General features: G+C 43.9%; 1 protein-coding gene across 1 annotated transcript in view; it reads left to right on the forward strand.

Moving 5' to 3' along the window:
* Positions 1-7879: 7879 nt before the first annotated feature.
* Positions 7880-25640, forward strand: part of LOC137629259 (5'-3' exoribonuclease 2 homolog) — a 78146-nt gene continuing 60385 nt past the window's right edge. The window contains exons 1-3 of the mRNA XM_068360520.1: positions 7880-7919; positions 9311-9462; positions 21496-21727. Coding sequence (XP_068216621.1) covers positions 7880-7919; positions 9311-9462; positions 21496-21727 — 424 coding nt within the window. The remainder of the gene's footprint in view (positions 7920-9310; positions 9463-21495; positions 21728-25640) is intronic.

Here is a 25640-nt window from a genome sequence, read left to right on the forward strand (position 1 = left end):
CCAACAACTCGTCGACGTCTTCGAGTCCATGTCGCCAAACCCGTCACCCCCAATTATGGCAGCCAACTGCACAGATTTTCCGTATTGCAGAGTGTTGATTTCTGACGGAGTAAATCCCTTGTCGTCGTAAACAATATCGGGCCACACCTTCTTCCAGCTCGCATTTACGGTTGCAGGTTTCATCTCTTGAAGTGCCTTTTGAATATTCTGCAGGCACGTGGCTATGGTGTACTGCCGCCAGTACGCCTTCAAGTTGAAGTCTTCATCCTCGTCATCTTGGGCAGCATCCACACACGCAACGAGGTCCGCCAAGGTATTCTTCGTGTAGAGGGCCTTGAACGCCCTGATAACCCCCTGGTCCATTGGTTGAATTAATGACGTGGTGTTGGGTGGCAGGAACTCAACCTGAACGCCCTCACGCGACAGGTCAGTTGCGTGTCCACCAGCGTTATCCATAAGGAGAAGGATCTTGAATGGCAAGCCCTTCTCTAAGAGATATTCATGGACTTGCGGGATGAAACACTGGTGGAACCAGTTGGAGGTCAGCATCTTCGTAATCCATGCTTTTTGATTATGCATCCAGTACACGGGAAGGAGATTCTTATTTTTATTTTTCAAAGCGCGAGGATTTTGCGACTTATAAATAAGCCCCGGCTTTAACAAAAATCCAGCAGCATTGCCACACATCACGAGGGTAACGCGATCCTTGAATGCCTTAAAGCCAGAGGCTTTGGCTTCCTCTTTGAACAGGGAAAGTTCGCGACGGCATTCTCTTCCAAAACAAGCCGGTTTCATCCATATTAAAGACTTGTTCCGGCTTGTATCCACCTTCAGCGATAATGTTCTTGAAAGTCTGGTTCACGTAAGTTTCAGCAGCGGCAGGGTCAGCGGAAGCAGACTCCCCATGCAGGGAAACGCTTTTCAGGGCGAAGCGTTTCTGAAACTTCACGAACCATCCTTTGCTTGCGGAAAAACGTTTCTGAGGCTGGGAATCAGTGGATGTCCCTGGTTGAGGATCATCTGCATCATCATCATCTTCAGCATGGTTGCCGTCGTCGTCTTTAGGTTCCTTTGCAGCAAAATTCTCATATAAGCTCAAAGCCTTTGTTTGGATGGTGTTCGTATCCAACGCTATGTTCTTCTTCCGGCAGTCGGCAATCCACACAGCTAAAGCACCTTCCATGCGTACGATCGTTTTATTACGCGTTGTAACGACTCGCTTCGCTGATCTGCTAAAGGTGATTGCAGCAGTCTTTCTAATGTTCGCCTCGTCCCTTCTTGATGTAGCGAACGGTGGATTCGTTGATGCCAAATGGCGGCCGGCGGCCGCGTAACTTCTACCATCTTTTAACATGTCGAGAAGCGTAACCGTCTCAGCTATCGTCATCATCCTTCGGTGGCGTTTAGGCTCACTACCAGCCTTACTAGAAGCAGAACGCTTGGGAGGCATTGTAACAGAAAGTTCAACAAAAAGTTCAACTTAAAACAGTCGCACACAGCACAGATTAAACTTCACAAAGTTAAGAACGTCTACTCCAGCAATACGCGGAAAGAGAAAGTGAACGATGCAGCCCCGCGAGAACTGTGATGCTGCGGGTAGAAGATGCGGGCAAAACACCAATCACAGGCTAGATAACAAAACTTGAGTTTTGATTCGTCATCTATCAGCGCTTGAACCAATCACAACCCGTCTTAGTACTATGGCGCGTGGTTACTCATAGAAGATGCCCCCGCGCATACTGAACGTACGTAGATTAAGTACAATACCGTAATAATAATAAATAATGATAATAAGTACTGTACATAATAATAATAATAATGATGATAATAATAATAACATAATAATTTTATTAACAACACAACAATAATAATAATATAACAATAATAATAAAAATTTACGTACGGCTATTTTACGCCTCTCTCTCTCTCTCTCTCTCTCCTCTCTCTCTCTCTCTCTCTCTCTCTCTCTCTCTCGTACGCTTACAGTATTCGAAATGTGATTTTTGCAACAAAGAATATTATTGGATGCAGTACTGTACTACGTACGTATACATACAAAAGATTCATGGAAAAGAAGCACATCCATTACAGTACACACCATTCTAATATGGTTTGACTGCATCTGATTTGCGTTTCATGTTCGATTTAATTTTTACCTACGTAGCTGAATGTATCGTAGGATCACATTCTCTTTTCGTGTTTTATTTCTTTCTGGTGCTGAATTATATATCATAGTGTAATGCAATGAACAATCAGTAAGAGCAGATATTACTAATTACAGTATTAATGGAATTACAGGGTAACAAAATATTGTATTTGGTTGTTTTCAGATTTCGCGGTATTTTCGAATTTTCCGGAAAATCCGCGATATGTATATATATATGGGTTATGGGAAAACCCCGCGAAGTGGTGAATCCGCGATTGTCGAACCGCGAAGTAGCGAGGGTTCACTGTATATAAATAAAAAAAATACTAATTTACCAGGATAAATCCATTCAATTTATACAAGGAAATAGATTATTTCTAAGGAAATATTTGTCCTATTAGCGTACTATTTCTAATAGACTTGTGATGTCATCACCCTGAAATAATGGTCACAAAGTCAAACAGTCATAAGTTGCATAGGCCGTGAGTCGACGACTACTTTATATACTTGTTGCGTCCCCATACCCACTGGTGAGGTGGGAATGGGTAATGTATATGATTGGTTCAAAGACTCCTACATTTCTGAGAATTCTTACCTAGACTAGTCACACTGTTAGTATCACACAATCACAGATTTCTCAGGCAGGTAAAGCCTGGTATTGCATGTAGGTTTTAGCGAGGTGTCAGGGTTTCCCCCTTATATGTGCATAGCACGAAGTGGGAAAAAACCCCGGTCAAAAGCCAGCCAGTTGGTAAGGACTTCACCCACCAAAGGGCCGAGTCTCCCTAATAAAAAACTAAAGAGTTTGTATTTAGTGTCGAAACAAATGACAAATTTAAAGTACAGTACAGTGCAGTAATTTGCATTTTTCTTAACAATACAAACCTTGAGCTTTCATACAAGTTTGCCCCATCATCACATATCCCCTGATAAGTCCTGCCTGCAAGCAAAAGTGACGATAGAACATAGGTGTATCAGCAGGGTAGCCGGTACTAACCCCCCATTAATTTGTGGTGGGGTAGTTACACGTCACAAAAGTCTCATGACTAGTCTTCCAGCTTCGCCGAAAGTACCGTAATTCCTGTGTCATAAGGTGCCCTTTTTCCAGAAAAATACCCACAAAATTCACCCTGCATCTTAACACTTTTAAGATAAAGTTGTATCGGGGAGTTTGACAACCCTCAAACACCCCAGTGATGACATTCACACACTCACACTAACCAGACATAAAATATAAGCCAGCAATTATTATTTATATATATTAAATAATTGTTCATCAAACTAACAAACCTTTCGTTATTTAGGGTGGATATTCTTTTGGCAAAGCTGGAAGGTAGCCAGTTAGACTTTATATGCGAGTTGGCAACCCTACCCAGAGACTGGGTAGGTGGTAGCTAGGGGTACTAGCCACCTGTATATATATACTCACAGAGGTAAACTAGTCACTTTTTCTCTTTGGCATATAGAGAGCGGTTGTGTCTTCTCTCTCCTCCTCAGGTTGCCATTGACATTGATGAACGTTATTTTGCGCTCGTTTTACGTTGACTTACCGACCCACATTCTTTATGTCTGACCTGTAGGGGGCGTCGTTGCAAGCAAGACTCACTTGTGACGAGTGTAGGGGATGATCTGCCTTCCAGTGGTAAAAGTTTGGGCGACGCAGGAAGATGAAGGCTAAGCGCAATCGCTCTCACTCTGAGTCTTAACTCAGACAAAGCTATCGCAAGTTTCCTGTCTTTTGTCCTTTCCTACACCTCATTCCGAAGCTCTTCCTTGACCGTCATCCTCCAGGGAACGACCGAGTAGGAGCGTAGTCCCTTTAACTCCTGGGTGATCTCACGGACTTAGGGGAGTTGTTGCTTCCCCTAGAGAAGCAACTTCTTCTGCCTCTAAGATGCCCTTCTCTATTTCAGATGTTTTGCAAGCTTGGCCATCCTTGGGGATTTCTTCTTCCCCTTCGAAGGAAGCGCTTCTACGTCGCCTTCAACGTTGGGCTGAGAGGGATTCTTCGCCTGTTGCCAACTTCTCCCTGGGCATTTGCAAGGTTCTCCTTTCACCCTCCGTACTGCCTCCTGCTGACGACGAGCCTTGTTGCCATCCTTAAACTTTGGGATACTATAATGGGTCGTTTCCATAAACAGATGCCGAAGGTGAAGATATCACGCCTGAGAAACTCTACGCTCGAGGGTTCCTCTCTTTTTCTCTCCTGAAAAGGTAGAGAGGGCGGCTGATCGTCGGAGAAAATCTTCCAATGACTCTCTCCTTCACAAGGCCATCACATCGTGGTCCTACGGTAGGCCTTCGCAGCCTTCCAGAAGTCTGCAGAACACCGTTAACCTATCGACTCCTAGGTCCTCCGCACCTCTTATGGTTTCTAAACGCCCCTTTCAAGCCAGAGATCAGAAAGGCTCTTAAAACCTTTTGAAGGAAGAAAGGAGGTAGAGGGGGTGGCCGAGGTGGCCGCTCCTGCTAGGGAGGGCAATCCCCCCTACCAACCACCAGTGGGAGGATGCCTGCAATCCCTCTGGCTAAGGTGGCAGCATCATGGGGCTGATTCGTGGATGATTGCTGTGATCAGTTTTGGTTATTGCGTCCCATTCACATAATCTCTCCCTCCTCTGACTCGTAATCCGATTCCGCTAAGTTCCTATTCAAGGGGATCCTTAAAGGAACTGGCATTTCGGGCTGAGGCTCAGACCATGCTGAAGAAGGGTGCTCTCTAAGTGGTCCTCAATGGGTCTCCATGTTTCTACAGTCGACTCCTTCTTGGGGAAAAAGGTGTCTGCTGGCTGGAGACCACTCGTAGATCTCTCTCACTTGAACAAGTTTGTCCAGCAATTTCCATTCAGGATGGAGATGGCAGACACAATCGTTCAGGCAGTACGCCCTAGGAACTTCATGTGTACATTAGATCTCCAAGACGCATATTTTCAGATCCAAATCCATCCATCTTTAAGGAAGTATCTCAGGTTTGTACGGGAGAATATTCATTACCAGTTCAAAGTTCTCTATTTCAGTCTCTTGACAGTGCCTCAAGTCTTCTCCTGGGTGTTTGCCCTGTTGTCATCTTGGGCTCACAGGAATGGTATTCGTCTGCTTCGTTATCCCAACGACTGGCTGATTCTCGCAGACTCAGTTATGACTCTTCTCCATCACTGAGACAAGCTTCTGGAGTTTTGTCAGGATCTGGGGATCTTGATAAATCTCCGGTAGTTTTCTCTGCTTCCATCTCAGAGACTGGTTTATCTGGCATAGTTATAGACACCAAACTTCAGAAAGTCTTTCCATCAGAAGACAGAATTCTCAGACTAAAGGAAGTGGCAAAACCCTTCCCCAGACGGAAGGGTTAAGCTTCTAGGCCATTTGACCTTGATCCGTCTAGTTCCCAACAGCCGTCTCAGGATAAGATCCCTACAATGGCATTTGAAAACATTGTGGAATCAACTCTGGGATTCTCAAGACATCCTGGTCCACATATCACCAAACCAAGTGATGGCTCTTCTTTGGTGGGTGGCAGAAAACAAACTCCGCAAAGGCTAAGATCTCTTAGTTCCCCCTCCGGACTTGTTGCTCTTCACAGACGCATCAAAAGTAGGTTTGGGAGCTCGCTCACTTCAACGAACGGTTTTGGGTCTTTGGTCCAAATCCGAAAGGTACCAGCACATAAATCTCTTGGAGATGAGAGCAGCCTTTCTAGCTCTTCAGAAGTTCATCAGTTGTTGGCGGGTCACTTTGGTGCGTTGATGAGCGACAACAGGAGGAGATTTCTTTTCACTGCCCCTATGCCATGTTGCAGTAGAGATTCTTCGATGGTTGGAAGATCATTCGGTATCCTAATCGGCTTGCTTCATTCCGGGCAAGAGGAATGTGCTTGCAGACAACCTGGGAAGGGCCACTCAGATAGTGGGTTCCGAATGGTCTTTAAATCATCTGATACCGAACAAAGTCTTGACTTTTTGGGGTTCCCGACAGTGAAACCTGTTTGCAACGTCCCTGAACTACAGGCTTCCGTTGTACTGATCCCAATCTTGCTCTATGGCAAGATGCATTCCTACAATGGTGGGACAACATCGAAGTGTACGCCTTGCCCCTGTTCTGTCTGATGAGGAGAATTGCTCAACAGAATCAGGATTTCCAACAATCTTCTGATGACCCTCATAGCTCCGCTTTGGCATCAGGCAGAGTGGGGCCCGGACCTTCTGCATCTTCTCATAGATCTCCCGATAGAACTACCCCCACGACCTGATCTACTCAAACAACCACACACAAACATCTTTCACAGGACGGTTCCATTTCTACGTCTTCACGGCTGGAGAATATCCAGCATCTTACTCAGAGAGGTTTTTCACAACAAGCTGCAAAACAAGTGTCTGGTCACATGACAGTCCTCTGCCTCAGTATACCAGGCAAAATGGAATGTCTTTTGTGGATGGCGTTGTCCCTGACTGGTGAATGCCAGACTGAGGTTCGAGTCCCGCTCAAACTTGTTAGTTCTTTTGGTTGCTGTAACCTCACCATCCTTGTGAGCTTAGGATGGGGTGGTTGGGGTAGCCCACAGGTCTATCTGCTGAGTCATCAGCAGCCATTGCCTGGCCCTCCTTGATCTTAGCTTGGGTGGAGAGGGGCCTTGGGCACTGATCATATGTATATATGGTCAGTCTCTAGGCCATTGTCCTGGTTGATAGGGCAATGTCACTGTCCCTTGCCATTCATGAGTAGCCTTTATACCTTTAATAGCAGAGTTTTTTATTTATCTTTCTGGAGGAAAAACACCTTTCACTTTCAGCGGTGAAAGGCTCAGCCTTAAGCTGAATGGGGTGGACCTTTCTTCTTCGTTGGAACTTTCTTTACTCGTATGGAGTTTTGAGATCTCTTTCCCCTAGTCGGAGATAAGACCTCCTCCTTGGAACGTGGTGCGCATTTTGAGGTTCTTGTAAGGACCTCCCTACGAACCATTACGCCTTGCAACAGACTGTAATGTCACTTTGAAGATTGCGTTCCCACTTGCTTTAGCGTCGGCTAAGAGAATAAGAGTATGTTCTGTAACCAATGATCCACATCAATTGTTACTATGTCCAGTAAGGAGTTTGAGGTACTGCCTTAAACATACAGGAGCAATCCAACCTCGACTAACATTGGTGGTTGGGTAGAACTAAAAGGAGGATCACAAAAAAATCTGTTTGTTTGTATATGCAAGGTCATTGACCGGGCTATCAATCTTGAACATTCTCCAGCTAGCAGACCTAGAGCTCATGATGTCAGGGGTATCGGTACATCCCTTGCATTCAAACGCAATTTCTCTGTGTTGCAAGTTTTACAACCAGCTGTTTGGAAATGTCAAACTATGTTCACAGCACACTCTATAAGTCATGACCCACAGGAGACTTGATATGTTTTCTATCGGTCCTGTGGTGGCCGCTCAACATGTGATTTAAAGTACCTTGGGCTCCTTATTGGGTGGGTAGCAATTGATTGAAATCATTGGTTAATTGAGTTAAGTCTGGGCTGAATGAAAGTACTCATGCACGTCCCCAATGTTTTCCGCGAAGGAAACATTAGGAAAGTTCTATTTTATGTGTAAGATTTCTGTTTAGAACATTCTTACCTAGACATTCATAAGTTGTATCTCATCCAATTTGCTCAGGCTGCTATCATTCTCTTTTTTATTGATAAGCGAGGTGGCAAGGTTTCCCACGATTACAGTCTAATACTCTACTAGCCAAATCCGGGTCAATGACTATAACAGTAGGTGTATTTATATACCCACCTAAAGGTGAGTCATCTATTACAAATAATGTAAGGTTTTTTAGTTTGGTGAACAAATGACAAATTTGTAGATAATTTGTATTTTTCCCTAACTAATATAAACCTGGAGTTATTTATACAAATTGTCCCGCCATCAACTGTCCCACAATGAGTCCTGCCTGCAAAGAAAAAAGTGACGAGTTCACCACTCCGTGAGTATATATACAGGTGGCTGGTACCTCTAGCTAACTCCTACTCAGTCTCTGGGTTGGGTTGCCACCTCGCACCAAAAGTCTAAATGGCTACCTTCTAGCTCTTTGAAAGAATATCCATTATAAATAACTCTCGGTTTTTATTAGTTAGGGAAAAATACATATTATTTACAAATTTGTCGTATTTATTGTGAATACTTTCTTCAATATGTAAAGGTAACGAGATATTTGGTTTTGCTTTGGTGGTCAGTTGATAATTCGCCTTGCAAACATGCCAACTAATGGTATCCAAGCAGATATTTATGCAGTATTTATCTATTTTCTCATATTTTGTTGATATTTTGTAATGGAACAATATTTTGTTAATGACTGTTGCATGGATTATAAAATGATATAGTTGTTGCTGATGAGAAACTTGACAAAAACATCTCATTGAAAGTTGAGTTAGCTGTAAACTAATTAGATCTAGAGTCACACAACAGAAAATTTTCCAGCTTGTGAAATTTCTAGAGAATTCTTTATTTGATCAATAATTAGTTTTGTATGCAAATTTTTACATGAGGAATTGGGGAAATATAACTTGAATTTTACTTCTTTTTTTAAAATTTGATTAGAAGCATTTAGCAACAGTGCTTTCATATACAGTAAACAAACACTTGAAAACATTGTTACGATGGTATCAATACGCCTGGTTTAGTTGTTTATTTTATGTGAATATACAGTACTCTATAATGAAATTGGGTTAACAAATGTATAGCTAATTAATATTTACCTATCACATTTCATAATACTGTACACCCAAGCTCTGAAAATTTACTGTGCCAGACGAAAAATCACACTAGATATCGTCGACTAGGAATTGCTGCTATAATAGGTTGTAATATCCTCAATTTCTTTTTTTCCAAATACAAATTACTTTAAATATTTCCTATTTATTTGTATACAAACCTGATTTTGATATACTGTACATGTTCACATTCTTCCCTTGTAGTGTCAAGAGGATAGGGAATAGTTTTGATGTACTGTAGACTGTAAGTCTATTGAAAGGAAAGAAAATGGGAAATTTTTTAGTTTTATATGTAAGCAATAAGACCAAGCTCCCAGAGAGAAGCAAAATGAACCTCAGGTGAGTTTAGAAATAGAATATTTTTATTAAGATTCCGTATTTTATTTGCATCTGAAATTTATTTTTAATGTTCATTTTCAGGTTATAAGTTACCCCCCGAGAAGCCAAAGGAAGCACATTTTGATTCAAACTGTATTACTCCTGGCACACCATTTATGGATCGGTTGTCGAAGTGCCTACATTACTATGTTCACGAAAGACTCAACACAGATCCAGCTTGGAGAAACATTAAGGTTGGATTTAAGTATATTTTTTATTATTATTATTATTAGTAGTAGTACATGCTAAGCTACAACCCTAGTTGGGAAAGCAGGATACTATAAGCCCTGGGGCTCCAACAGGGAAAATAGCCCAGTGAGGAGAGGAAACAAGGAAAAAATAAAATATTTTAAGAACAGTAACGACATAATAAATATTTCCTATGTAAACTATAAAAAACTTTAACAAAACAAGAGGAAGAGAAATAAGATAGAATAGTTTGCCCGAGTGTACCCTCAAGCTTGAGAACTTTAACCCAGGACCATGGTGCAGAGGTTATGGCACTACCCAAGACTGGAGAACAGTGGTTTGATTTCGGAGTGGCCTTCTTCTAGAAGAGCTGCTTACCATAGCTAAAGAGTCTCTTCTACCTTTATCAAGAGGAATGTGGTCACTGAATAATTACATTACAGTAGTCAACCCCTTGAGAGAAGAAGAAATGTTTGGTAATCTCAGTGCTGTCAGGTGTATGAGGACAGTGGAGAATGTGTAAAGAATAGGCCAAACTATTTGGTGTATGCATAGGCAAAGAAAAAATGAACCGAAGCGAGAGAGAACGATCCAAAGTAGTAAAATCTGGCCAGTCAAAGGACCCCTTAACTCTCTAGCAGTAGTATCTCTTTTATCATTTACTATTAGATGGGCATGCTCATTGTTACATTTTCTCTCACATATACTGGTTGGTATTTCAGAAATTGGTGCTATTATTATTATTATTATTATTATTATTATTATTACTTGCTAAGCTACAACCCTAGTTGGAAAAGCAAGATGCTATAAGCCTAAAATCTCCAACAGGGAAAAATAGCCCAGTGAGGAAAGAAAATAAGGAAATAGATAAAAGATATAAGAAGTAATGGAAATTTTTCTAGTTCTAGTACTCTTTAAGCAGTGCTCATTGATATGTATTGCTATACTGTACCACCAAGTATAATACCTCTTGCATGTTGCACATATGACTAGGACTGGGTTGTATCCTATATTTCAATTATCTGGATAGATTTACGCTGGACGTACTTTTGGTACCTACCTGATGCTCATTTGGTATTTTGTTGAAAATTACTCCCAAGAAATATTCAAGGAGACTAAAGTCCAACCAGCCTATGATATTGTGTAAAGTTACAAACTCTCTGAGAAATTTAACTTTTAAATCTTTAAAGTGCTTTTTGTTATTAATTTTGTGTTGAATATTCAGCATTACCAGATGGAAATTTCAGTTTTGTATTTTAATTTCGATTTTTATATATAAATATGATATACTGTACATACATACATACATACATCTCGGAGAGATAGGAAAATTGATTGACAACTTCAATGCTAAAGTTGGAAGGAATAATCAAGGGATAGAGAATGTGAGGTGCTTTTCACACATAAATCACAGAGATTTACCACACCTTATACTTATGAATTATAGAATATTTCTTGTGTCAAAGGAAATAAAAGGATATTTTTATTACATTTCTGTACAACATGAAGCTCATTATTACTAACAAGTAGTTTTATATATTTTGACGGCTATTTATCGTGGGATTATAACTGAATAACATAATCACTTCAATGAATATAAAGTTTTTTTTTTTTTTTTTTACCCAAAATCACAGTGCTTTACCATTATTTAGAGATAATTACATGAAACCTTATTTTTCAATATTAATCTTACCCGATGATCTTGTAGCTGTCAACTCTGTTGCCCGACAGAAATCTACGGTCGGGATACGCCAGCGATCGCTATACAGGTGGGGGTGTACACAACAGCGCCATCTGTGAGCAGGTACTCAAGTACTTCTTGTCAACAAGAACTCAATTTTTCCTCTGTCGTGCCTCCGGCTAGACCTACTTGGATACGCTGTTGATTCTGGAGTTATTGTTCACGATTTGGTGATGTATTTGCTCTAGAGTTTAGCCTTCGCTATTCAGGAAGCTTTATCATTAGCTTAGCAAGCTTTTGGAATTAATTTGATTTAATTATGGTGACGAAGAGAGTATGGACTCTCTTTCACTTTTAAATGGCCGACCCTTCCCTTAGACGGAAGTGTTGGTGTCGAAGAGAGTATAGACTCTCTTTCATTTTTTATTTTATATCTCCGCCATTTATAGGCCTCTTCGATTAAATTTCCTGTTAAGAATTTATGCTATTTTAATTTTAATGTTTTTGAAAGAATTTCTTTGATAAGTCTCGAACTGTTTTCAAAGTTGAACTAACGTTTTGTTTAGTCTCCGCAGTTGTTGACGTTCAGAACGTTCAACTTGCGCTCTATCGTTACGATAGAGAGAGAGTATTTCACGGTTTCACGTTGCAGTAAGAGTAAACCGATTCTAGCGTTTCGTTCATTCTTTCTTAGCTTAAATGGTTTTAATTCTATAAAGGAACTTTTTATTTGGGAAACCTTTCAGTTTTTTTCCTTTAACAAATAATATGTTTTAACGATATATATAATTGGGCTCATCTCTCAGGTTCTAAGTCAAGAGAGAGAGAGATAGAGACGGAGGGAGAGAGAGGAGGATAAACGTTTCGTTTTTTTTTTTGCTCTTCTCCCTAGTCGATATAGGGGAAGAAGGTAAAACGTTTCTAGAGTTTTATTCTTGTTCCCAGGCTTTATGCGGTGAGAGATTTTAAACGTAGTTTATTTGATCTAGTGTTTAGTCTCTTTTCCAGCCACTGAATTCTTTATCTTTCATTATGTTTTTCTGTTACATTGTAATACTGTTTTCGCAATTACTACCTTTTAATGAAGGATAGGATTGCGTGTTTCAGGTACAAACCACTTAAAGTTTCGAGTTCAGTGAAATAAGTGCAAACAGAAAATCAAAAGTGATAAAGTGATATGCGCAAAGTGTTACAGTGTTGCGTTCGAGGGTTCGTCTGTTCGTGCCAGTTGTTCACCTAGTCCGATACCTCTTACAAGCTCCCAAGCCCAGGGGAGAAGTAATGTCGAAGGACTTATGGGTTCCTCAGGCCTTGATCGACGAACAGACGTTTCCCTCTGTGGTTTCGGGTGTATCTACACACGTTGCCGACGTGATCACCCCACCCACACAAAGACGAGAGAGCCCATTTATTCCTCGTCTGCGGAAGAGGTTTCTCGCAGAAACCATGGACCAAATCTTGCAGCTTTTAAGTGCAAGTCGGTCCCTTCCGCGCAAGTCCAACGGCCTAGGTGTAGCCACTGGGTCAGTTCGGACTCGCTGCAGTACGACAACTGCACACCTCCTAAGAGAGGCTAGGTGGTACCGCAACAGGCAGTAACTCCGTCTGTTGCCGCACCAGCTGTTTTAGACCCTCAGTCACAACGGACAGTAGCTCCGTTTGTTGTTGTCTTTCATAGACCCTAGTGGTCCATGCTGCAGACTATACAGTCTCAGCTTGCTCCTTCATGCAGGAGTATCATGCTGGAAGGTTGACAATGCAGCCTGTTTTACCTACAACCCGCCGAGGTTGTGCGCTCAGCAGATACTGCGGCTGCCTGCTCCCACCCTCCACCTGTGAGAGCTCCACCACCGATGCGCAGTCTACCCTGCCAGACGCATGTTCTTGCTGCACCATCTGCTAACATGCGTGAGCTACCGCATCAGCAGTGGGAAGGTTCTGTAGAGCTGCCGGGTTCCAGCACTATGCGGCATTCTCCGCAGCCCATGCAGCATGCTCTGCATACCTTACAGCATGCTCTGCATACCTTACAGCATGCTCTGCATACCTTACAGCATGCTCTGCATACCTTACAGCATGCTCTGCATACCTTACAGCATGCTCTGCATTCCTTACAGCATGCTCTGCATACCTTACAGCATGCTCTGCATACCTTACAGCATGCTCTGCATACCTTACAGCATGCTCTGCATACCTTACCGCATGCTCTGCATACCATACCGCATGCTCCTCAACCCACCGCAGCCCCTCCCACGCACCAGCACTCTGCTTTTGTTGTTGCCAGCTCCCACACTCCGACTGCGGAGAAGGTTGACGATGCACCCGTGGGCCTACACCTCCCACGGTTGTGCGCCCGGCATGGCTTACTGCTCTCACACTCTTGTTGTGAGAGCTCCTCCACCCATGCACAGTCAACCCTGCCAGATGTATGATGACTCCCACACACAGAGCACTCCGTTGCCGTGCGGGAGCTACCACAAGCTGCCGTGTTTTGACACGGTGTGTCAGCCTCCGCAACACACTGTGGTTACCGCCACTCGCCAGCAGCAAACTAGTCAGGCAGGAGTTGAGGCTTCCCCACACAACTTTGGTTGTTGCCAACTCACAAACTGTCATGCAGTTACATGACGTTGCCTTCTGGTCTGCTACTTATACACCAGTGCTGTATGTCCTCACGCTCCTGTTGTGGTTGACAGTTCAGTTTTTGACAGTTCACAGACTGTCAAGCAGTTTCATAACGTTGCCTTCTGGTCTGCTGCTTTTGCACCAGTGAAACCCTCACTGAGAGAACTTAGCTTTTCTCGGATATGGTTCCTGTAGATGAGAAAGTGCTGTTCTCCCTCCTTCTGATATTCCCTTGAGGACTCTGTCATTTGGAGAGGAGCCTTAAGCTGCTTAGCCTCCTATGGACTTTTATTTAAGCATAACATGCTTCCAGGGAGGGTAAATGGTTCCGCTTCAGTCGCTAACCCCGTCTGTTGCCACACCTGCTCCCATAGACCTTGAGCTTTGTTGCAAGACATGCAGTCCAAGCTTAGTCCTTGATAGAGGATTTTTTTTTACGGAGTCAGTGTGTCACTGGGAAGACGTTCAACAACCAGCAGAGGTGACTTGTTGTGACGCAGTGCGGCAACCTCAGCAACCCGATAAGGAGTTGTCTGTACTACCCAGACAGTCTAGACAGTTTCGGGTTGTCGCTGTACTTCCTCGCTTCCCCATGGTTGACAGTTCACAGACTGTGCAGCAGTACCATGATCTTGTGTCCGGCTCCGTCAGACGACTGGCTTTTAAGAGCTCCCACAAGTCGTCGCTGTCTGGAGAATCTCAGATGGACTATGGATCTGACCAAGGAACTGGGCCTCCTGGTCAATTTAGAGAAGTCCCAGCTCGTCCCATCCCAGACCATTGTCTACCTGGGTATGGAGATTCAGAGTCGAGCTTTTCGGGCTTTTCCGTCGGCCCCAAGGATCAACCAAGCCCTAGAATGCATCCAGAGCATGCTGAGAAGGAACCGATGCTCAGTCAGGCAGTGGATGAGTCTAACAGGGACACTTTCATCGCTGGCCCTGTTCATCGAGTTAGGGAGACTCCACCTCCGCCCCCTTCAGTATCATCTAGCTGCTCACTGGATAAAGGACATGACGCTAGAGACGGTCTCAGTTCCTGTTTCCGAAGAGATGAGGTCTACTCTAACGTGGTGGAAGAACAGCTTTCTTCTCAAGGAAGGTCTACCTTTGGCTGTTCAGAACCCCGACCGCCGTCTCTTCTCGGACGCATCAGACACGGGCTGGGGTGCGACATTGGACGGACAGGAATGCTCGGGAACATGGAATCAGGAGCAAAGGACACTTCACATCAATTGCAAGGAGTTGTTGGCGGTTCATCTGGCCTTGATAAACTTCAAGTCCCTCCAGCTAAACAAGGTGGTGGAGGTGAACTCCGACAACACCACAGCCTTGGCTTACATCTCCAAGCAGGGAGGGACTCATTCGAGGAAGTTGTTCGAGATCGCAAGGGACCTCCTCATCTGGTCAAAAGATCGAAAGCTCACGCTGGTAACGAGGTTCATTCAGGGCGATATGAATGTCATGGCAGATCGCCTCAGCCGGAAGGGTCAGGTCATCCCCACAGAGTGGACCCTTCACAAGAATGTTTGCAGCAGACTTTGGGCCCTGTGGGGTCAGCCAACCATAGATCTGTTCGCTACCTCGATGACCTAGAGGCTCCCGTTGTATTGTTCTCCGATTCCAGACCCAGCAGCAGTTCACGTGGATGCTTTTCTGCTGGATTGGTCCCATCTCGACCTGTATGCATTCCCGCCGTTCAAGATTGTCAACAGGGTACTTCAGAAGTTCGCCTCTCACAAAGGGACACGGCTGACGTTGGTTGCTCCCCTTTGGCCCGCGAGAGAATGGTTCACAGAGGTACTGCAATGGCTGGTCGACGTTCCCAGGACTCTTCCTCTAAGAGTGGACCTTCTACGTCAACCTCACGTAAAGAAGGTACACCCAAACCTCCACGCTCTTCGTCTGATCGCCTTCAGACTATTGAAAGACTCTCAAGAGCTAGAGGCTTTTCGAAGGAGGCAGCCAGAGCGATTGCCAGAGCAAGGAGGACATCCACTCTCAGAGTCTATCAGTCTAAATGGGAAGTCTTCCGAAGCTGGTGCAAGGCCAATGCAGTTTCCTCAACCAGTACCACTGTAACCCAGATTGCTGACTTCCTGTTACATCTAAGGAACGTAAGATCCCTTTCAGCTCCTACGATCAAGGGTTACAGAAGTATGTTGGCAGCGGTTTTCCGCCACAGAGGCTTGGATCTTTCCACCAACAAAGATCTACAGGACCTCCTTAGGTCTTTTGAGACCACAAAGGAACGTCGGTTGTCCACTCCAGGCTGGAATCTAGACGTGGTCCTAAGGTTCCTTATGTCATCAAGATTTGAACCTCTCCAATCAGCCTCTTTTAAGGACCTCACATTAAAAACTCTTTTCCTCGTGTGCTTGGCAACAGCTAAAAGAGTAAGTGAGATCCACGCCTTCAGCAGGAACATAGTTTTCACATCTGAAACGGCTACATGTTCCTTGCAGCTCGGTTTTTTGCTAAAAACGAGCTTCCTTCACGTCCTTGGCCTAAGTCGTTCGAGATCCCAAGCCTGTCCAACTTGGTGGGGAACGAACTGGAGAGAGTACTTTGCCCAGTTAGAGCTCTTAGGTACTATCTAAAAAGGTCAAAACCTTTACGAGGACAATCAGAAGCCTTATGGTGTGCTATCAAGAAGCCTTCTCTTCCAATGTCTAAGAACTCAGTTTCTTACTACATCAGGCTTCTGATTAGGGAAGCACATTCTCATCTGAAGGAAGAAGACCTTGCTTTGCTGAAGGTAAGGACACATGAAGTGAGAGCTGTGGCTACTTCAGTGGCCTTCAAACAGAACCGTTCTCTGCAGAGTGTTATGGATGCAACCTATTGGAGAAGCAAGTCAGTGTTCGCATCATTCTATCTCAAAGATGTCCAGTCTCTTTACGAGAACTGCTACACCCTGGGACCATTCGTAGCAGCGAGTGCAGTAGTAGGTGAGGGCTCAGCCACTACATTCCCATAATCCCATAACCTTTTTAACCTTTCTCTTGAATACTTTTTATGGGTTGTACGGTCGGCTAAGAAGCCTTCCGCATCCTTGTTGATTTGGCGGGTGTTCAATTCTTTCTTGAGAAGCGCCGAGGTTAGAGGTTGTGATGAGGTCCTTTAGTATGGGTTGCAGCCCTTTATACTTCAGCACCTAAGAGTCGTTCAGCATCCTAAGAGGACCGCTACGCTCAGTAAGGAAGACGTACTTAATAAAGGCAGAGTAATGGTTCAAGTCGTCTTCCTTACCAGGTACTTATTTATTTTATGTTATTTTTGAATAACTAATAAAATGAAATACGGGATACTTAGCTTCTTTGTTAACATGTATGCTGGTCTCCACCCACCACCCTGGGTGTGAATCAGCTACATGATCATCGGGTAAGATTAATATTGAAAAATGTTATTTTCATTAGTAAAATAAATTTTTGAATATACTTACCCGATGATCATGAATTTAAGGACCCGCCCTTCCTCCCCATAGAGAACCAGTGGACCGAGGAGAAAATTGAGTTCTTGTTGACAAGAAGTACTTGAGTACCTGCTCACAGATGGCGCTGTTGTGTACACCCCCACCTGTATAGCGATCGCTGGCGTATCCCGACCGTAGATTTCTGTCGGGCAACAGAGTTGACAGCTACATGATCATCGGGTAAGTATATTCAAAAATTTATTTTACTAATGAAAATAACATTTTCATAATTATATAACCACTAACCAATGAATGGAAAAATATTTTGTAATCGGCAGTAAAACAAATAAACATGGAAATGTAGCCTATTATAGGTTAAATGAGCGAGTATATCCGGTGATAAAGCTCCAGTGGTGAATCCACGTCCTTGTAGCGAAAGGGTTAAAGAGATATCCCTTGTCATTCCCCAAGATATTCTGTCAACGCTATTTGTAGATGATCTCTCCATATCATTTGTTGGAGCTAGAATGGCAATGGTTGAAAGAAAACTACAACTCTCAATTGACAAAATAATTCAGTGGGTTGATATGAAGGGATTTAAGTTTTCTACAAGCAAAACTGTTGTTGTCCATTTCTTTAGTATTTGCGGTAATACATCCAGACCCTGATATGTACATCAAAGGTCAACGGATCCCGTGTGTAAGTGAATCTAGATTTTTAGGTTTAATATTTGATAGTAGGCTGACATGGATTCCTCACTTGAAAGGCTTTAAAGTAAAATGTCTAGAGGCTCTGAATCTTTTAAAAGTTTTGTCCCATACATTATAGCGGCAGACTGCAAAACTCTTTTAATATATAAGGGGGTATAGAAAGAAAAACACAAAATCCTGAAAAAATATTCACTGAGCTACGGCATGAAAATGGCATATGACGAAATGAAAGTAAGAGAAACTGGTAATTTAGAGGAGGAGTGGAAGTTAGTAAAAGAAAATTTTGTTGGGATTTTAAGTGATGTGTGTGGCAAGAAATTTGTTGGAGGCAGCATGAGGAAGGGCAGTGAATGGTGGAATGAAGGAGTGAAGGTAAAAGTGGAAGAGAAAAAAAGGGCTTTTGAAGAATGGCTGCAGAGTAATAGTGTAGAGAAGTATGAAAGATATAGAGAGAAAAATGTGCAAGTAAAGCGCAAGGTAAGTAAGGCAAAGAGGGCAGCTGACCTGAGGTGGGGTCAGGGATTGGGTCATTCATATGAAGAGAATAAGAAGTTTTGGAAAGAAGTGAAGAGAGTAAGGAAGGCTGGTTCAAGAATTGAAGAGACAGTGAAAGATGGAAATGGAAAGTTGTTAAAAGGAGAGGAGGCAAGGAAAAGATGGGCGGAATATTTTGAAAGTTTACTGAATGTTGAGGGTAATATGGAGGCAGATATAATTGCTGTTGCCGGTGTTGTGGTGCCAGTCATGGGATATGCAAATGAGAGAGAGATTACAAGAGAGGAAGTGAGGAGAGCACTAGATGAAACTAGAGTAGGAAAAGCATCTGGTATGGATGGTGTGAGAGCTGAAATGTTGAAGGAAGGGGGTGTGACTGTACTGAATGGTTGGTGAGATTGTTTAATGTGTGTTTTGTGTTGTCAATGGTACCAGTAGATTGTGTTTGTGCGTGTATTGTACCACTATATAAGGGTAAGGGAGATGCGGATGAGTGTTGCAATTCAAGGGGTATTAGTTTGTAGATTGTAGTTGGAAAAGTGTATGGTTGAGTACTGATTAATAGTTTAAGGATAAAATAGAGAATGCCATCTTAGAAGTACAGGGTGGTTTTAGAAGAGGTAGGGGTTGCATGAATCAGATTTTTACAGTTAGGCAGAAATGCGAGAAATATTTAGCCAAAGGTAAGGTGGTGTATTTTGCGTTTATGGATCTGGAGAAAGCATATGATAGAGTTGTTAGGGAAGAAATGTGGAATGTGATGAGGTTATATGGAGTTGGTGGAAGGTTGTTGCAAGCAGTAAAAAGTTTCTACAAAGGTAGTAAAGCATGTGTTAGGATAGGAAATGAAGTGAGTGATTGGTTTCCGGAGAGAGTGGGGCTGAGACAGGGATGTGTGATGTTGCTGTGGTTGTTTAACTTTTATGTTGATGGAGTGAAGAGTGAGGTGAATGCTCGAGTCCTTGGACGAGGATTTAAACTGGTAGACGAGAGTGACCATGAATGGGAGGTAAATCAGTTGTTGTTTGCGGATGATACTGTACTGGTTGCAGACGAGGAAGAGAAGCTTGGCCGATTAGTGACTGAATTTGGAAGGGTGTGTGAGAGAAGGAAGTTGAGAGTTAATGTGGGTAAGAGTAAGGTTATGAGATGTACTAGAAGGGAAGGTGGTGCGAGGTTTAATGTCATGTTGAATGGAGAGTTACTTGAGGAGGTGGATAAGTATAAGTACTTGGGGTCTGTTGTTGCAGCAAATGGTGGAGTGGAAGCAGATGTACGTCAGAGAGTGAATGAAGGATGCAAAAATGTTGTGGGCATTTAAGGGAGTAGTAAAAAATAGAGGGTTGGGTATGAATGTAAAGAGAGTTCTGTATGAAAAAGTGATTGTACCAAATGTGATGTATGGATCGTAGTTGTGGGGAGTGAAAGTGACGGAGAGACAGAAATTAAATGTATTTGAGATGAAGTGTCTAAGGAGTACTGTTGGTGTATCTTTAGTAGATAGGGTTAGGAACGAAGTAGTGAGGGTGAGAACAGGTGTAAGAAATGAGTTAGCAGCTAGAATGGATATGAATGTGTTGAGGTGGTTATGCCATGTTGAGAGAATGGGAAATGGCTGTCTGCTAAAGAAGTGGATGAATGCAAGAGTTGATGGGAGAAGTACAAGAGAAAGGCCAAGGTTTGCGTGGATGGATGGTGTGAAGAAAGCTCTGGGTGATAGGAGGATAGATGTGAGAGAGGCAAGAGAGCGTGCTGGAAATAGGAATGAATGGCGAACGATTGTGACGCAGTTACGGTAGGCCCTGCTGCTTCCTCCGGTGCCTTGGATGACTATAGAGGTAGCAGTAGTAGGGGATTCAGCGTTATGAAGTTTCATCTGTGATGGATAACAGGAGGTTGGGCTGCGGCACCCTAGCAGTACCAGCCGAACTCGGTTGAGTCCCTTGTCAGGCTGGGAGGCACTTAGAGAGGAGAGGTCCCCTTTTTTGTTTCGTTTGGTTGATGTCGGCTATCCCACTAAATTGGGGGAAGTGCCTTGTTATATGTATGTATGTATGTAACTCATTGAATAAAAAAAATCTTACACAAGAATATGCAGTATTTCTTGTTATAAATTTGATAATTATTACATTTTAATGTAAAAGAATTTATTTTTATAATAATTGGCAACAGCATTGGAAATGAGATGAAAGAAATTACGAATGTTATATCTCCTTTGAGGTATAACATGATGCCCTGAAAGTGGAAGACTACTCTTTGTTGTTTTCACATTGGTCACGCTTGGTTGACAGTTTTCTGAAGACCGGGCAACATCATCCATATTGCGATGACTTGGGTACCCATGACAGTTTGGTACTTGTTGACCGACTGCCCCACTTTTAATACCTTAAGAAATAGATATCTGTTTGAGGCTCGAGGTGAGGATGGTGAGTTCATCCTTACCAAGATTCTTGGATATGTGTCACACTATGCTACCGGTGATTTTAGATTATTTCAGAAGCAGGTCTTCTGAAAACTATTTAACTTTTATAAGGACATCTTTACTTTTATTCTTTCAAATTGAATTTTTTTTCATACTTTATTTATAACAAATAATATCAATGTCAATGACCTTAGATGTCAGTATGCCAGAAAATTTGATTAATCAATCAATAATCCCCCGATATCAACCAAATTCCCTTTAGATTATTACATACTCTTCAGGACCCCAAGAAAATTGCTTCCCAACGCCAATTGGGGTTGCGACACCAGGTTTGGGAACCCCTGATCTATTAGATAAAAATGCTGAAGGTCATAGCATATCAAAATGAAAATACCTATCATAGATTTTAGTTTGAAACTTATCATAAGTTTATTACTGTATTACTATATATGACCTCAAGACTCCTTGAGAATTTTTGCATTCCATGGAGTTCATTAATTTAGGTCTACTATTTTTGTGTGTTTTTTTTTTTTTTGTGGTTTAGTCATTTAAGTAAATTCATTAACCTGTATTTGTTCATTTTTCACTCTTGGTTTTATGCAAAGTTCAGTTATTATAGCTGCAACTTTTCTTATAAGTATCCTTCACAAGTAGAGACTGGTTTTATTTGAGTATCTACTTGTAATTGCAGGTTGTGTTGTCAGATGCTAATGTCCCCGGTGAAGGTGAACATAAGATTATGGATTACATTCGTCGTCAAAGGGCTCAGCCCGATCACGATCCAGATACTCATCATGTTTTATGTGGTGCCGATGCTGATTTAATTATGTTGGGTCTTGCTACGCATGAAGTCAATTTCACTATTATTCGAGAAGAATTTAAGCCAAACAAGCCAAGGCCGTGTGATGTTTGTGGACAGTTGGGTAGGTATTATTTTGCCCTTTTCTTTTCCTTTTTATCTATTTAGAGAAAATATTTTCAGTATTTTATGTAAAGGCCATTTAATGTTGAATTCCTAGTTCTTGTTTAAGTTATTCCGTAATAATAGTTCTACAAGTTTGTACTTAGAAATTTTTGTGCTGTATTTTTTCTCAAATTTAATATCTCACAGATTCTATTCACATTTCAATTGAGGAGCTTATCATTTCATATGGCTTGAACCCCTATTGTTTTTACATTTATTTGTTGGTAGTTACCATTGTTCCAATTAAATACGGGAAAAAGTTATTAGGTGGGATGTCCTGTCAACAACACTTGCATAGAATTAGTTCAGTAAACTTGTTCTTGAACAATTCTTCAATTAATTTTGTTTCACTATGTGAAAGCCTTTTAATTCAAGAGGTTTATAGTTATCAATATAGTTTGGCAGTCTTCCATACTTATTTTGATTTTCTTACAACAACAGTCGTGAGAAGATATATCAGTATTTAAATAAATGTTTTGGCTAACTGAAAGGTCCGCATAAAAATGTTGCTCTAACATAATCCACACGTTGCTGTCTATGCTGTATTTTTTTTATTATTTTCATAGGCATTTTTAAGCATTCTTAGCATTCCTTCAATTCCCATGTAGATTATTTAATTTTTATTTTTTCCGACACAGAGACTTACCTCGAAACACTTTCTTAGGAGGTTACTGGTAACTCCTCTCAGACGACCAGAGTTTTGTGTAGTTTACCCTATCTCCATGTTCTATAGTGTCCTGATTAGCGGGAGAGTACTTGACCTGGGGGCAATGCCCGATGAAGGTTGCGTGGGTTTGAGAACGACCCGGCAGTAAGTTTTCTGGTCACGTGTGTACACGTCGCTCCTCATACTGTGCGATTCCCTTTGTGTTTGATTCCACGTGCTTCCCACGTGGTCTGGATTCCTTAGCGTGTGTTTAGTGCCTTACCTACGTTCTTTTGAATTCGCTCCCTTGTGCTTTCCTAGTGTTTTAGTGCTTTCCCTTTTGGTTTTCTTGTGTCTACGGCCCTTTGTGTTGTGCTATGGAGCACGCTCGCCGTTGTCCTGGGCCTAGAGCCGGTAAATCATGCGGGGCTTTACTGTCCAAGCCCGATGTTGACCCACATACGCTGTGTACCTCGTGTAGGGGTAAAGCATGTTTGCCATCGGCCAAGTGTTCCGAATGTGCCGATTGGACCGAGGTTCAGTGGGTAAAATTTGGCACCAAAAAGAAGAAGACGTCGAAGAGGTCCCCTAGGAAGACTAGCGTATCTTCCCCTGCAACTTCAGCAGGAGAAGGGTCAGGTACGGTACATCCTTCATCCTCTACCCAGAGTAGGGGACGAGGTAAGTTCAGGGAGAACAAGCAGATGGCTCCGCTTTCCCAAGGGAGGGAATTTGTTGGCGATTCTTCGTTTGCCAAGGCAGTTCAGGCACCCGTAAGTGAGTGTAGTGGGGGTCCGAGGGACGTGGCTCTCTCACATAGGGGCCGCGTCTTGTCGGGGAACCCCATGTGGTCTAATAGGTCCCATTTTCTTCGTCAGGTTCCTGGGTGGAAGTTTCAGGGGCATCAGCGGCGGAGGGCATCGTCGGCAGAGGGGAGTCCCCGCAAGAGGATCCATTGGCTTGGGACATACCGAGGACTCCGATGAGGTCCCCACTGGACATGGAGGAAGGCCTAAGCGAGTCCTTCCCCTGTTTGGAGGGCCCGTCGGGGTGGTTGCCGCCGAAGACTTCGCTACAGGAAAGTCTCCCCATTCCATCTATGTCAGGGGTACGGCGTAGCCCCAAGAAAACACAGTCACGTGCTAGGTCTCGATACGGGGGTAAATCTTACTCGTCGGGACGTGACTCTTCGGATTCGTCAAGCAGTGAACGGCGGAGACGCCAGAGGAGGAAACGAGATCGATCTGTGCGGAGGAACTCCCCTTCGCGGTCTCCCACAGGATCTCAGGACAGGATGAGTCCCCGTTCCCCTCCAACCAAAAGCAGGAGACCAGTCTCCCCGCAAGGGACGTGGGTTTTCGTCCCAAGAAACAACTTGAAAGACTTTTCCAGGTCTATTAGATCGACACCTGAGCGGGCAGGAGACAGTCCTCCTGGAAGGGCCTCCACGTGCCGCGCCAGGGAGTCACCAGATGAGCGGAGGGCCGCGTCTTGCAGGCCTAAAACCCGTCCTGGAGACGCTTATTCCGCCCAGCGGAGGGAGCCGTCGTCTAGGATGGGCAGCCTCGACAGGTCCCCCCATCGAGAATCTAGACGGGGACGGACACCTCCGTCGAACTATCTCACGGAGGAGCCCGTTTCGCCGAAAAAGGCCTCAAAGAGGAGAGAGACGGCGGACGTCGAAGGTAAAGGGAACCGAGGGCCCCGTCATCACGGCGGCGACCGTGCTCACGCATCGCCCCATCGGTCGGAAGGAGGGGAGGGCGAGTCGTCGGTGACGGAGGACTCCGCTTACAGGAGAGTTCTTGCCTTAATTAGGGGTTATAACAACCTTATAGAACCCGCCCCTCAGGAGGAAGAACCCTGGACTTCAGGCCTGAACAAGTTAATAGCCGTCCCCGCCCAGAAAAAGTGGTCTCTCTCCCTTCCCGAGGCCAGTAACGTGGGGATTGGAAGGACTCACATCGATAGGGTCATATCCCGCAATAGCGACTCCTGCAGGGGCCACAGCTTAGCAAAGCTCTTACAGGGTTTGAAGTCGCAAACAAAGTACTACACTTTGGAAAATAGGCCGACCGGTGCTTGCAAGACCGAGGAAACCCTAGACATCCTGTGCCAGGGCATCTCCGACGAGAGGGCATCGTCAGCATCCACCTTCTTCTCCCCTTCCGATTCGGCAATGATGGAGGAGATGTCTAAAGACTTGGTTAATGTGGCCTCCTGGCTGGATTGGTGGGCTACCACCCTTGTAGGCACCCAGATCCCTACAGACTCCATGGAGCCTGCAAAACGGGAGGCTCTGAATGAGTTGCTGGGGTCAGGTAGCCGCGCCCTTAAGTTCCTGACCTTTCAGTCTTTAGCTCTCTCCGCAAACTGGATTCTTCGGAGAAGAGACGCCCTAGTCAAGAACCTTCCCATTAAGATTCCCGACAGGGAAGCGAAAGCCTTGAAGAACTGCTCCGTCTGGGGGGAGCAGCTTATTCCTACGAAGAAGGCGGAAGATGTCGTGGAGAAGTTGGCCAAAAAGAGGGAGCTACCTACCCTGAAGCCACAGACTGCGCGACGCCCCGTCTTCAGGAGGCCAGTGACGGAACCACCCATGGCCGCGCGTTCCGCACCAACTCAAGGAAGGAGGGAACCCTCGTCAAGACAGTGGCCTTCCTCTGCGGTTCCCCCCCGAAGAGGATCCTCCTCTACCCCTCCAACGTATAGGTCTTCATTCTACTCCTCCAGGAGAGGACGGGCAGGCCGTTCCTCCCATAGGAGATAAGATGGGAGGCCCCCCTCCCCTGCCCAAGCCTCAGGTAGGGGGATGCCTCAGACTCGCATGGCAAGCATGGAAGCTCCACGAAGCAGATCCGTGGACAGTAACAGTACTAAAAGAGGGCTACAGGATTCCCTTCGTGGAAGAGCAACCCCCTCTGGTTCCAGCAACACAGGCGGACTGGTTGGTGCCCAAGGACCTGGCGAAGAGAGCAGCGCTGGACGAGGAGGTCACGACGATGCTGCAGAAGGGAGCCTTAGAAGCAGTGAAATTCCCGGGTCCGGGGTTCTACAGCCGCCTGTTCCTAGTGGGAAAAGCGACAGGAGGGTGGAGACCTGTAATAGACCTGTCAGCCCTCAACAAATTTCTCAGGAAAGTAACCTTCAAAATGGACACTCCGAGAACGGTCATGGCATCCTTGAGGGAGGGCGACTTTATGATTTCTATAGACCTCAAGGACGC

The sequence above is a fragment of the Palaemon carinicauda genome, chromosome 37, assembly GCF_036898095.1.
Source record: "Palaemon carinicauda isolate YSFRI2023 chromosome 37, ASM3689809v2, whole genome shotgun sequence".
Classification (NCBI taxonomy): Eukaryota; Metazoa; Arthropoda; class Malacostraca; order Decapoda; family Palaemonidae; genus Palaemon; species Palaemon carinicauda.